The 14,949-nt window shown below is 38.9% G+C and overlaps 2 protein-coding genes across 2 annotated transcripts in view; both read right to left on the reverse strand.

Moving 5' to 3' along the window:
* LOC138024089 (large ribosomal subunit protein bL28-like) overlaps positions 1–11,177 on the reverse strand; it is a 17,171-nt gene extending 5,994 nt beyond the window's left edge. The window contains exons 1-3 of the mRNA XM_068871183.1: positions 10,875–11,177; positions 6,737–10,791; positions 2,704–2,974 (exon numbers count right to left, since the gene is read on the reverse strand). Coding sequence (XP_068727284.1) covers positions 2,704–2,974; positions 6,737–6,786 — 321 coding nt within the window. The 5' untranslated portion in view covers positions 6,787–10,791; positions 10,875–11,177. The remainder of the gene's footprint in view (positions 1–2,703; positions 2,975–6,736; positions 10,792–10,874) is intronic.
* A 2,855-nt stretch (positions 11,178–14,032) lies between these two features.
* On the reverse strand, positions 14,033–14,949 carry LOC138024086 (uncharacterized). Its single transcript, XM_068871181.1, has 2 exons — positions 14,662–14,949; positions 14,033–14,535 (listed from the first exon to the last, which is right to left on the reverse strand). The coding sequence occupies exons 1-2, from the start codon at positions 14,866–14,868 to the stop codon at positions 14,068–14,070; spliced, it is 675 nt and encodes a 224-aa protein (XP_068727282.1). The 5' UTR covers positions 14,869–14,949; the 3' UTR covers positions 14,033–14,067.

A 14,949-nucleotide genomic window follows, 5' to 3' on the forward strand; every position in this document is an offset into this window, starting at 1 on the left:
GATACTAAAACAATTAGACATTTTGCCCTTAAGGGCCATGGGTCAATAGCCCATGACCTTGCGGGCTATGGGTCTAATTGTTAATTAACATCACTAAGTGGTCCCCTAAACTTCAGTCCTCAAGACGAGGTAAGTACCAGTAGTTGCATTTACCCTCACCAAAAATAATGTTACAGTCAAAACAGCTACTGAAAGCATTCCTCTAATGAGTGGATTATTGAGTTCATTATTGCAAATTTGATTTCAGTTATCATTTTGATAAATTGTTCGTCGGACGGATGATGCAAAATTCAAATCAAGGCTCAGTTCAAAACTCAAATTTTGATTGGAATATTGCTGGCTTCTGGTGCCAGGTCGCCATGGGAATTTCACAGGTTTACTGATTTGCATAATCTGTCAAACAACGGCCATTTCACTCTAGCAACATTGTACCTTTCTCTTATCTTATCAGTATCCTCAAACTTGAGACACTATGTTTTCGAATTAAAGATTGGGCAGAGAAATGAATTTAAAAAGAAAGGCAAATCATGTTTGTTACAACCTTAGTAGATTATACAAATTGGTGAACTTGTCCAATTCTCACCTCGCCCTGGCACTGGAATCGAGCAATAATCCAATCAAAATTCTAGTTTTGAACTGAGGCTTGATTTGAATTTTGCATCATTCATCTGACGACCAGATTATTGAAATAATTCCTGAAATCAAATTTGCAATAATGAACTCATTAAATTAATCCGCTAGCCAGAGGAACGCTTGTGCTGTTTTGAATGTAAACCTTAATCAGGGTTGCCATGGTCAGGGCAAAACAAAAACTTTTCAAGGTCCGAGATCTTTTATATTGTCAAAGTCAGAGAAAAATCAAGGAATTTTATTTTTGGTAAACAGTTCACAAGATTTTGCACATGAAATCCCAAGAGATCAATATTGATGGCCTTTGAAAAAATCTGAAGAAAAATTTGATTATTCAACTAAATTAAGGTTGGTGAAAATTATTTAGAGGTCAGGGAATTTTTTTGTTACTGACGAGTGGCACTGTATCTAGCACGTACGCCACACACAATTCATAAGCTGCTCGCGTCAGCTCATGATTCAAATGGGTCACCATAAATAAACAAATACTGCTCATTTCGCTCACCTTTCTCCAAATTCCTATATATATGGAATATCAATAGACATCTCCTATTCACAAACTACAAAAATTCTACACAAGCGCTTTGACGGTCACTTAAATCTATTTGTGTTGGCCTTTAGTTCCACTCATGAGAGGACTCGAATGAGCAGGTGATGCATGCGTAAATGCTCTCATTTTTCCTGATTTTGCAACTTTACTCGTTTATATCTCTGCTTCCAGATGGTGAATTTTTTTCATTTTTTGCATGTTACCTTAGATTAATTTAAAATGTTTGTCTTTCAAATTTAAAAAAATTCTGTAGGTGAAAAAAAAGTTAGAGACACATTTCAAAAAAACTGATTTTTCCGAAAACTGGCCTACAGATTTTGTTGAATTTTAAATATTTTAGAGAGTATTTCTAACATTATCTGGTAATGCTGAATGGGAAAATTTCACCGTCCGGTTTTTTCAAAAAAGACAACATCTGTTGATTTTAAGGCTCAAAGAAATGCATAATATCGTTGCCATGGTAATGTTATTTTGGAGGAAAATATAAATTATGTGAGAAATCTACAATGGGTACTTAATACCCTGGCCAAAATTAATTCGTCTTGATATAATTACCCTACTGTATCTAAGGACAGAATATGTTTATTTGTTTGGAAAAAGGAAAAACTATTTCGAGCCTCCTTAAGCTAAAAGGGACACTTGGTGTTGGATATAAGAATTGCGCCCCCTGTGCATCTAATCACCTTCATTTTTGGACATAAGTGAATAAGTGATAAGACACTTTTGAGATTTACATGTAGCACTTCTGAACTACATTTGCATCTTGACAAAAACTGAGTAAAGGGTCAGCAAAAAAGGGTTTTGCTAAAAGCAGGCCCGCGGCCCAGCGGCCCGCGGCCCACGGCCCGCCACGGCCCAGCGGCCCGGCAGCCCGAAGGCCCAGCGGCCCGCGGCCCACGGCCCGCGACGGCCCGGCGGCCCGGCGGCCCGGCGGCTCGGTGGCCCGGAGGCCCACACAGTTTTGTTGTCCAGCGGTAAATCCACGCGCATGCTCAGATTTGCATCGGGTTTGGCCGCTTATGGAAGATGAGTTTGAATTCGTTTACCATTTTAATAATCATCAATCAATCGTTTTCGATTCTTTCTTTCATCGCATGTTGCTAAGTGAAAAATGTTGTCATTCTCTGTTGTTTTCGTCTGTTTACAACAACAAACAGAAACAAGGATTCAAATGATTAAAATGGTAAACGAATTCAAACTCAACGTCGTCCATTTTGCACGTCCAAACCCGATTTAGATCTGTGCATGCGCGTAGATTTACTGCTGGACAGAAAAACTGTGGAAAATGAGGACTGGGCTACCGAGCCTCCGGGCCGCCGGGCCGTCGCGGGCCGTGGGCCGCGGGCCGCTGGGCCTTCGGGCCGCCGGGCCGCTGGGCCGTGGCGGGCCGTGGGCCGCGGGCCGCTGGGCCGCGGGCCTGCTTTTAGCAAAACCCAGCAAAAAACAACTTGTTTGCGAGGTCCCTTCCAATCAAAGTAAAATCTTGTATTGTAAGTCCTTGGAATGTGAACATGGCGGCTTACTTTTGGCTTGGGAAACACCTCTTTTCTGATATCACTCATTGACATTCCTTGTTCTTTACACTTGATAACTTCTAACATGAGATTTTTTAGTTCTATGGCTGTTCGTGAATGTAGCCATTTTTCTTTGGTGTCGATGATGTAGTTGTCAAATCCACCAGCCTTGTCAATACATCTAAGGGCATGTGTGCTGAACTGAAATCTCATTTTCTGTTCCAATACTTGACTGTAGTATGTCTTGTGCACAACATTTGGCTTCCAAACCCGCTTGGTTCTGTGAAAGAGTAATACCTTATCATAGGAACTTAACTCTTCATAAAATTAATGCGAATTTGGAAAATTTGGATTAATTTAAGGTAGCTCATTAGTTAAGTTGTGTTAACGTCAATTTCCAAGCTGTTAATTAAGTAGCGCCTTAATTTCCATGACCTTGATTACCATTATTTTCCCCGAATCTGTGACAATAGATTTTATTCTTCGCACAGTTTCACATTAAATCATTCACATTAAATTAGTAAATTGTTCACTGTACACAATGTACTTCAGCTGCATTTGCTACTTTCCCATGTCCATAATGCAATATGTTTTAGGGGATTCATTGCATAAAAACAATACAAGAATGAATCAAGCTTAAGTGAACTGGATATTAATAATTGATATCAAGTTCACTGAAGCTTAATACAGTCCCAAGGGTAAATGAATATAATAACACCCCAAAATGGGGCATTACAGCAAAACACCAAAACGAAACACTAAAACACCATGTATGAGTCCACCATACAATGAATACTAACCAACAAAGTCATTGACATTAAGATTCAAATTAAGACTGAGATTAGGAGCAATAACTTTTTAAATTAGGCCTAAAACAATGTTTAATCTCAAATTCAACCTTTGTCGGTTAGTATTGAATGTATGGTGGGGTTATACATGAGAGAAATAGGTCTAAGATCGTTTTCATACTGTACTGGACAAGTTTTCGGAATAGGTGATATGATTGGATGCCAGTGGTGATCAGAGCATTAGGGATGGTTCCACTACAAATCATAAGTATTCAGAATCTGAAGCTCAAAGGGGTGGGGACCTCCACTGAGCTCATGCAGAAGTCAGCACTGTTAGGAACAGCAAGGATTTTGAGAAAATTCTTGGATTGTTGCAGATTGTGATGATGAGGATGATGATAAAGACGATATCAGAAACCCATAAGGGTTGAAACGTGTAACGGCCCCTTGTGTGCTGGGAAACAAGCTTCTGAACATTCAATTTGCTAAGTACCATATTTGGAACAACAAGAGCGAGGGGTTTCCAAATATGGTACTTAGCACTGAAATATTCAACCAATCAGTTCGCGCTGAATATTCGGAAGCTGCAGTGAACGCGCGTTACACGTTTCAACCCTTATGGGTTTCTGACGATATTGATGATGATGATGATGAGAAAGCTGTTAAAATGGTTCCTTTGGCAATTTGTTGCTCAGCTCCATTGTTTAAACTAGTACTTTACTTTGAGAACTTGGTGATAATAATAATAATAATAATAATATTATTATTATTATTATTATCTTGTTTTTGCACATTGGACTTCCAATGGAACTTCCGTACTCCAGGAAGCTTGGTGACAACAAGTCTCCTCAAACTTCTAGGACCTTCCTAAGAATCCTTGCCGTGTTCAGAATAACACTTTTCTGAAGCTCGTCTATCTTGGTCTCTATACCAATATTCTCTAGTCTCTTCTTTAGATCTTTTGGAACTGTTCCAAATGTTCCGATTACAATAGGAATTACCATTGTTTTCATTTTCCATAACTTCTTCAATTCTCTTGCTAGATCCTGGTATTTCACTACCTTCTCGACTTCTTTCTCCTCAATACGGCTATCATATGGTATTGCAAAATCTATTATTTTGCAACATTTATTTCTCTTTTCAACAACAATCATGTCCGGTCTTCTTGCCTCTATCACGTGATCAGTCTGTATCGTAAAATCCCATAATATTTTACATCTCCCATTCTCTAGTACTGGCTCAGGTACATGTTCATACCACTTTTCATTGACAATGAAACCTTCCTCTTTACAAACTTCCCAATGGATCTTCTTACCCACCCAGTCATGTCTCCTTTTATATTCCTTTTGTGCTAATTTAGGGCATTCACTCACAATATGATTTATTATTATTATTATTATTATTATTATTATTATTAATAAGACCAAGACTCAAAATAACAATAACAGTAATAATACTTTGTGTAATTACATTAGGCAACGCAGATCCACTACCCTCTCGATCCTAAGAAAATACGCGCAGAAGGCTCTATCCACAAAGACACCACTTACCAGGGGAGTGACAGGCAAGACTTTTACCGACACGGAAAAAAAAAAAAAAAAAAAGAAAAAAAAGAAAACAAACAAACTAAACGAAGACCTCGACTGGGTTTGCCTTATAAGGCAACCCAGTAATAAGGCCGATTAAGAGACTCAGAGAGCATCAAACAAGATAATCCGTTGTTTCTCACAATCTATTGAATACATTGGAATAAAAGCTTCCTTTTTCATTTCTCCATGTACAGAGTGATTTTATGTTCAAACTTTCGAGCCTTGAAAGGACATGTATCACGAACAGTGAATTAACTCGAAAGATATCACATTCACATTGGCATGCTTTGAATAAGACCAAACCTTTAGCTTGTTATACATGTATTGAAGGTTGAAGTTCCTGTTTTTTTTTTTAGTGAGTGCTATGTTAAGACTATTTTACCTGAAGGCATAGTAAATATATACAGCAGGCCTTTGCTTTTACATAGGAAATAGATACCAGTATGTAGAGTCACTGTAATTTTTTACTCCTAGTTTGTTTTAGTTGGTGTAGTATAGGTCCAAAACATAGGCAATAGATAGCAGTATATAAAGTCTATTTAAGGTTTTTTCATGTTTTTTTTTTAGTAAGTGCGATGTAAAAACTATTTTACCCCAAGACATAGTAAATACATAGAAAGCCTTTGCTTCAACATAGGAAATAGATAGCAGTATGTAAAGTATATGGAAATTTTACACTCCTGGGGCCTGTTTCTCGAAAGACCCGGTAACTTACCGTGCCCGGTAAGTCACCCGGTAATTACCCGATAAGTTTTCGGGTGTTTCTCGAATCTCCCGTTAATTTCGATCCCGTTATTTTCCCCGATAACTTGCCCGGTAACTTACGGGAGCTTTGGAGCTCCCGTTACTCTCCCGTTAAAGTTTACGGGTAACATCATTTTGCTGCATCAAAACAAAATGGCTGCCGAAGGCGGACTTTTGTTACGCAGTTTGTCGGCCAAGAACATAACAATGGAGGCCTGTACTGAATCATATGACCGATACAGAAGTCTTTGAGAGGCATAGGTTGTCAACAGGAAGATTAAATTGGCTGATTGAACGGTGTATTGTAAAGAAGATCTAGAGAGACAGCAATTCGCGGAGACTCAGGTAAACCAATACAGGCCAATAGTCAAGACGTTCCCACCTACTTTCGATGGAATCGGCAATAAAGAAAGCCTTGACTTAAACACGGACTGCGGTTTGTTTTGGCGCGAGTCTACTTTTTTTCACATCTAAATTCGCAGCACCCAGAGTCTTAATGGCGAACAACTAGCTGCAGCATTTCCAGCAAAAAACAAATGACATGTTGTTAAAAAAAAAAACATACAAATACATGGGATGCAAACTACTGGCAGGGAAAATTAGGAAAGGAGAAGCGATCGACCATCACGTGATAGAGCAAAAAAACAAAACACACCCTGCTAAATGCTGTATGTTTCTGAAACAGGGAAATTGCCTCCTTGTGTAAGAACAAAACATGCTTGTGTTTGAGATAAAAAGGAATTATTATATGGACTCAAACTCGACAAAACCTATCAATTAATGTTTATCAAACAACGAACTGCTTTGCGTACGTTGTTCCCACGGCAGTCCGCTTTATCTCTGTTATATTTTGGTGGACTGTTCAAGTGTGATAATAAATTCATGTTTATAAATCTTCAAGCAAATGTGACCGTATTTTACCCTATAGCTGGCTTTCCCAGAGTGACTGGAGCAATTGATGACTCTCTCATTCCTATCTGGCACCCAGACAGTGATGAACATCTCTCTGTTTGCCACAAGGGTTTTCATGCTATTACTGTGATGACAGTGTGCAATGCTCACCTGTCATCTACAAATTTTGTTTGCATATGGCATGGCTCTGTGCATGATTCAACTATTTTTAGGGACGGACCATTAGAAAAGTGATGGGGGGATGGGGGATTTTCAGCTGGAAGGAATTTTTTTTTTCGCGCACTGCTCGTGCAGGAATTTTTTTTTCCAGGTGAAACCCCCTGCACGAATTTTTTTTGGACAATTATTGCTTTTTTTTAACAGTGAAATCTTGATTCATTATCTATATGTTTTTGTGATTTATCAATCATTCTACACTCACAACAGATCAAAGGATACAGGCCACTTTTTAATGCAAAAGAGGAGGAAGCCACTTGGAGTGGACGGCTTCCCTGTACATTTTTGCAGTCCCTGCCCTCTGGAATTCCTCTCCCACAGCCCGTCATAATGATGCCATAATCCATTAACCAACACAGCCCCTCTGTAGTGCCCTCCAATCCAAAATCTAATATTTATTTATTACAAATTTTTATTATAACACAGTATTAACAGAGAATATATCGTACATGTAGGTACACTAGCGGCAATTTAAAACAAAAACAAGGTTCTAATTGTCTCCTTTCAATAAGAAGAAAGTGATTTTTGTTTATTCATATTGTGCCTGGTAATATTGTTGATTTCTGAATGACATTTCTGGCTGTTGTAGTGTGAATTAATTTATGTCACCTTTAATTTGTCATATCATTCAGTGTGAGGAAAACACCTCAGTACACTAGATGTCTTTATTTATTAATAATAATATAGCAGGGCCTGGGGTAAGGCCCCAAGAATATTTTGAATGAGAATTATTTTTAATAGACACTGGCAAATATTATATAATTATTAAATAAAAGTCACAATTGAGCCTTCCTTCTGCATGAATTTTTTTTCTTTACCTTTTTCTTTACGTGAATTTTTTTTCTTGGCATTTTCCCTTGGAGTTTTTTCCCCATCCCCTTCATCACTTTTCTAATGGTCCGTCCCTTAATGCCAGCTACTTGCAAGCATGTATGGAGGGTGGAGGAGGCAGGAATGGGTGGCTCCTGGGAGACTGTGGGTATGCAATCAAACCCTACAGGTACCAGAAGACCCATACAAAAATGAAGAACACCATTGAGAGGGCCTTTGGCCTAGTGGAAGACAAGATTTCCCTCCTTGATTACTCTGGTGGGCAGTGCAAAGCAGCAAATTTCTGCCTGGCCTCCATTTAACTCAATAGCTTCTACATAACTCAAGCCCAACTTAACTCAAAATATTTTCTTTTGTTTAAGATAAATCTTAACACCAGAGAGATATTTGCAAAGCTAATGAGAGGCATGAGTTAATTTCAACTATAACGGAACAAACTGTTTTGAACTTTTTTGCAATGCAGAGCAGTTTGGTAGGGATCACCTTGGTTAAACACTTGATTATTGCTTCTTGCTAGCTAGGCCTTGAAAGTGACAAAACATGGAGAGAGTTTTGTTAAATTTACTGTGCATTGAAACCAATTTTCAAGGAGAAAATGGAAAAATGTATTTGCCATACATGGAAAGATTCAACTTTGCAGTGAAAAACACTTGGAGTGAGGTGCACTTTAACAGTAACATTAATTTTAACGGGTCACTTTGTCCAAAAGCCACTCAACAGTCATCAGGTGAGTTCATTTTAAATGACACTGCAAAAAAGGGAAACAGTGAGGGGGATTTCATTTATTAGCACTTTTGAAGGGGGTTGATTGAAATGTTGGCTTTTCCACTTCATTTCGCTGACTTCAAAGCTGAATGTACATATTAGAGATGATTTATAATATTACACCCATTTTCCTGGCCATTGGCAAATGTTTTCCCAATCATGGGAAATGCCTGTATTGGGAAATACCTGTAATGATTTTAAAACTCTCAATGGTCTGGACATGGAAATGCACCGCCCTTCCTATGAAGTTTTAAAAGTGACGGATGCCATATATTTTACTTTTTGTGATGGTATGCAAGCTGAAAAGGGGCGCAGCGACCATATACGCACATACGCACATGCGTACCTCCAAAGATGCCTCATGCTATGCCTCCTGCTGAATTGTTGCTTCTAAGGATATAGATGATTATTGAGTTGAAAATGTTGAATATAAGCAGTAATGCTAATAACACACGAATGCATAGGATGAACCGACTGAGCTGTTCCGCTTTCATGTATAAGTTGGGTGGCTCCCGTATGTATGAGGGAGAGAAAGAGGGGGGTTGAGATATAATGCTGTATAAAGATTGGGGTTATGTGATTGTTGCCATTACTACCGGTATAGAGGGGGGTTGGGAAATGTTTGAAGGACTTTCCAAGTAATTTTGCCAACCACCCCCCCCCCCCCCTTCCTACCCCTTCCTACGAGCTAATAAATGAAAGCCCCCTGATACATACAAGCAAAATAGTTTTGCATCTATGTTAAAAGTAACAACAAAAAAACAAACAAAAGCCAAAACTTGACGACAAAATTGCCAAAGACATGGAGCAGTCATAAAAATAAAACTACTAATAAAATTAATCACTCAATTGCTTCATTTCCATTGGTCGAGTGTTATGTAACACGAAGTGATTCTAGAATACCCGGCCTCTATTGTATTCTTGCAGTAGTGCCCTTTGAAGAACTAGGCATATTAATAACAGACGCTATTCCTATGCAAATTAAGTAGACAGGTGTTCTAGAATCTAGCCAGTCTTGTTTATGATCATCAGGACATCTGTCTCAAAGACATGAAAATGAGTACAACAAAATCAATCTTTTCTTAAGACCGCATTAATTTACCACCAGATCACCTGGACTCATCATGGCTTAACAAAACCCTGTTCATCAAATGTGATTTTAGGATGACTGAGTATTATTGGTACCCGCTTCTCCTTCAAAATGTCACTTTTTAGTTCCAATTTCCTCATTTTTAGCTTGTGAGATGCTATCACAGTTTGAAATACTGACAACACATTTAATTCAGCATTAAAGTCATTATTGCCGCATGAAAACAATCAGGTTTAACGGGGGTGGCTCTTAACTACCAAACTGTTGCTATGGACCCCTTCAAATAATCATTTCTTGAGTCTCTTTAACTCTGCAGTTACCATTTTTTGCCAAGTGTGTTCTATTTATTTTAACATTTCTTCTACTGATTCGACTGACAACCATATTTGGTAAATCACATGGCCAAAAAACAACATGCCTAAAATCTCATTGAGTTAACTATGTTTTTCACAAATCTTTAATGCAACAGTACAAGAACAATCTAACACAAAATCAGTGTAGCATGTATTTATGGCCCTCCTCTGTTGCACTTTTCAAAATATCAGTTCCATTTTTTGCCCAAATAGAAATTCCAAGCTACAGTTTACAAATATTGATGGGACGGTTCCCATCCGATGAATTAAAACCGCCTCATCTTTTTGTTTGTTTTTTTCGAGACCGAGGACTGGGACTAGTTGCGCGTACACCTTTACTGAAGTGATGTCAGATTTCCATTGAAAGAGTTACTTCAAAGAACCATCCATGCAACCTTTTTGTAGGGCTCTTTGACTAAACAGGTTCCTTAGCAACCATTGTCCTTCTGTAGTTAAGTGCCACCCCCTTAAAGAAAGGTGCCACAAATTTAACAATATAATTATCTTACTTCCAGCTAGGGTTCACCAAGTATCTTTGACTTGAAGGAGTCACAATAAATCAAGGATAGAATTATCCCATAAACTAATAAGTGATTACGTACTAATTGATCACTTTTAGCAATGTCTTTTAAAATCTACTATACCCTTATGATAAATAACTATATAATTAAGAATATTATTTTGGTTTCATTAAATACACGTGATGTTTTTTCAAATAGTGTATCTTGAGAGTGTTCGCATATATATGCCAATGAAAATCGAAATAAATGCAGTGAACCTGAGGTAAGACGGAATTCCACCCGACGTATCTGTCGAGATAAAATTGAAAACAGATGTTCTTGAAGAGAATTCAAAACACCTGATAATGCTAAACGATGACTCAAAGACATACCTCCTTCCACTGGTTCGCTGTACGCTGCAATCTACTACTTGTATTGAATCGAAGCCTTCGAGATCGAGAATTTCGCTTGATCTCGTTGTAACATTTTCTGAGCTTCTATTACTCCAAAAGAGCGTTGCTTCCCAGCAAACTAAAAGTCTTGCTTACAAAAAGCGTGAACATAAAAAAAATACTGCCATCTAAACACCCTTTGTAAAATTTCTCCCGCCAATGAGGTTTAAAAAGTCGCCTTCACTGCTAGAAGGTGTAAAAGGAACGATGAAAGGTCTTCGCTTCGAACGCTACCAAACGCTACCTTTGTTTACATCACAGCGCTCGGTTGGGAAACTGGATGCCACAAAGTTCTACGGATCTAGTGCCAAGTCATTCTCCTTCTTTTCATGACGAGCGTGAAGTGCATGCAAGAGCCTGGTAACTCCCGGTTATGTTATCGGCCCCGATAAGTACCGGGAAAGTTTGGATCATATTGGGTTCCTGAGTACCTAAGGCCGATCAAAAGAAACAGAGTCCCAATACAGAACCCGGATCCTACAATAACTAACGGACTCCGTAATGTTAGCAAGGGTTAAGTGGACCCCGTTTCAAGTAGTACCCCGAAGGTGGATTTATAAAGAGAAACACTCGGCGCCCGATATTCTCACTCGAGCCCCTTATTGGACGAAGGCTTCCCCCCCTTCCCTTGCAAACAAACGGACTCCGAAACCAAACATCACAGCGGATGAAAGATCGGGCCCGAAATCGGCTGCCTTTAAGCGTTTTCACTATCTCTGTTTTTTCTCCGTTTTATCGTTAGTCTTTTGCCTTTTTGTTCTCAATTTTTTCCGAGGCGTAAGAGACATTTCGCTGAAAAGAAATCCAGCAAAAGAGGGTGAAACGCAAGAAATAAAATTCTTTCTTTAACTGGTCGTTATCACCTTACACCTTTTCTTTTCTCTCACACCACAGGCAGCCCAAGCTCAGTTTTTATGGGAAAATTAACTTTGAGTTTATAAATGCTAAAATAACTGAGAAGCTGAGCTGAAAATGTAGAAACTGAAACTTCACTTACGTCTACATACAGTTGTCCTCGTGTGTTCTGTGCAATCGGAGGGCAAACTTGTGTCTGTTTTAGACGGGTTTGTGGCATTCAAATTTTTACGATGCCGTTAGTTGTCAATTCCCCCGGTTGTGGACAAAATACTGACCCCCAGTCCATGGTCTACCCTAAAATGGACTAACTCCTAAGAATACCATTTCGAATGAGTACTATTGAAAGAACAGAATTGATTATAAACAAAATCATACTTTCATTGCACATACCTTGTTTATTTTTGTGCGCATGGTGACATGCAGCTAAATCCAAGAACTGCGCCGGTTTCACTTCACTTACATGATGTAATCGGCCATCACAACAATAACATTATCGAAAGCGAACCTTTTTAAAATGGCTGCTTAGACTTAAATACTGTTGATCAACACTGTTTAAAATGGGTGTTTAGGCTAAGGTAAGCCCTGTTTTAGACGTGTCTTACACATAGACAAACAGTACTCTTTTGAAATAGTATTTATAGGGTAGTCCATTTGGGTAGTCCATGGACTGGGGGTCGGTGTTTTGTCCAACACAAATTTCCACTCATAAAGAGAAGAAAGGCTGGTGACTCGCGGCGATCTCGTCCCACAAATTGCTCTCGCATCACAAATTAACGGTCCGAATCTCCATAAAAGAGATCATGGGTTCAAATCCCATTGCACTCCGAACATTTCTGCCTTTTCATTTGTTGCTGTGATTATGCAAGTCTCTTTAGAAACTATTATTAAATGATAATAATTCCGCTTAACATTTTTTTCCAGAAAACAATATTTATTTTTTGAAAAATATAGCCAAATGTTCTTTCAATGGTAGAGACTAAAATGTAGTTTGAACTAGATCCTAAATGAAAACCACGGACTAGAAGCAAATAAAGAACTGTCAATGGCAGGAGTTGGAAAAGGGAAAAGATTTCAGGATTTGAACCAAGGAACAAAACCACAGTGCACGTGAAAAGATCTTGACTCCTGTCCCTTACCCTCCCAAATATATAAAAGTAAATGTAAAGACCCACACATGTACTTCTATTGCAAGCCACTCCATTAAAGAAAGGAGTCAGGGTTCTTGTTGGACATTTTCGTACACATACACACTTAAAGAGTCAAGGTCGGCCAGCTCTGGGATAACCTATCCTCAATTTTCGTTTACTTTTCCGCTATTTTTTGCAAAACTAGGTTACAAAATGAGTTTAAAATTCGCATAGAAACCTATGCGACCTAGACCCGATGTTTCAGACGTTTCGATACTCCAGCCAATCCTTTTTCATTCATCAAAATAAATAAGGGGGGAATCAGTGAAACACTCAAGTGTTCCTAGAAATAAAATGTAGCCTTTATGGGGCAGACAACCTGTAAAAAATGCGACCAAGCGCGCGTGTACTGAAAACTCTCGCGGGATCAGTCCCTCGCTCTCGCGTGTATTTCTTGCAACCTGGATTAGGCGGTCACCCTGTATTAAGCGGTTAGTTAGCCATTCCCCGAGTGTCATACCGAGTGTGACCGCTTAATACAGATTTGACTGTATAAGGCGTTTGATTTTTTGCTCTTAGCTTCCTCTTTCATTTAAGTTGTAACGAATTAGTTTCCCAAGTGAAAACTCAGCAAATAAAATTGTTCATTTTCAATTTGTTCTTTTTACTGCTATGTTAATTGCACAGTTTCGTGGCAACAATAGGATAAGAATTAATTTAAGTTTCTTAACTTTCTTCTAATACTTCATAATTTGTATTATTTAAATTACTAGTAATTGTCAGCTCCGCACAAAACAGGTCGATAAAAAACGAATTACGTGTTATTACTTCTAACGTCCCCTCGCTCAATTTGTAACTAATAGCAATTTAATCAGCCCTGGTTAATCGTTCACGGGCGCAATACACCTTATTCCAAAATGGCCACCATTTTAGCACTTTTTTTTTCGCTTGCAAATTAGCCCTTGTTGCCTCGTTCAATTCTTTTGAATTTGCAGCTTAAGAACGAGACAACAAGGGCTAATTTGCAAAAATTATATTGCCCAAGATAATCTTGAAGATGCGACTAGATTGGACCTGGGGCAAAATAATTCATCCATACGTTGTAAAGAAAAAGGTAATAAAAACGAAAAATACAAGAAGGCTTAGCGTTACGGTACTGGAGTATCCACTGGAAAGTGCAGTTGTAAGGTCGCAAAAAAGTTACGCATGATGACATCCGGGCCACCTCCTCTCCATTGCCGCCACATTCTTTCGTCGAGATAGACCTGAAGGTCTTCCTTCCGCAGGCCTTTCCTCCTCTTTAGTCCAAGTTTAAGATTACTCCAGCTTGATTCTATTTCTTGAGTGTGAACACCAGTGCGTGGATCCACGAAATGACGAGCATGAACGACCACCCGATGTGCAGCGACATTTGGTAGCGTATTTAATCTCCTATATGCTGCCCAGTCGTCAGTGTGAACCTCTGTCCCCGGGAGAATGCATCTCTGAATTAAGGGAAGAAGAGTGCCCGCGTCCCTTCTTTCAACAACTTGAAAATAGCCTCTTGATGGTGTGTACTCTGTTGTCACGATTCCGAACACCCACGAGTCCTGCCTAGCTCTCCTTCCTCTATTGTACTGAAAAGGAAGCGAAAAAGAAATTTTTTGTTTGTTATCAGTACGCAGATACAAGTAGCACGTCATGTAAATGCTTCTATATATATATCTATCTATCTATATATCTATATATATATATAGCCATACCTTTGGCTTGTGGTTGAATTTACTTTCATCGCACTTTACCACAGCACCAGGGCCACCAAACGGTATGAATGGCCTATTCTGCACGTCTACGGAACAAACATCTTGCAGCCGGCGACAGATCGCTGACACCACACTCTGGTTCAAGTTCAGAGCTTGTGCAATTCGTTTTTGGGGATCATCTTGCGTGAAGTAAAATATGACCTTCATTAATGATGACAGAGACACCTTCGGGAATTCCTGAAAGAAGCTATTGGCTCTCAGGCTTCTTCTTTTTCTGCAACCACTACA

This window comes from Montipora capricornis, chromosome 11, assembly GCF_036669925.1.
Source record: "Montipora capricornis isolate CH-2021 chromosome 11, ASM3666992v2, whole genome shotgun sequence".
Classification (NCBI taxonomy): Eukaryota; Metazoa; Cnidaria; class Anthozoa; order Scleractinia; family Acroporidae; genus Montipora; species Montipora capricornis.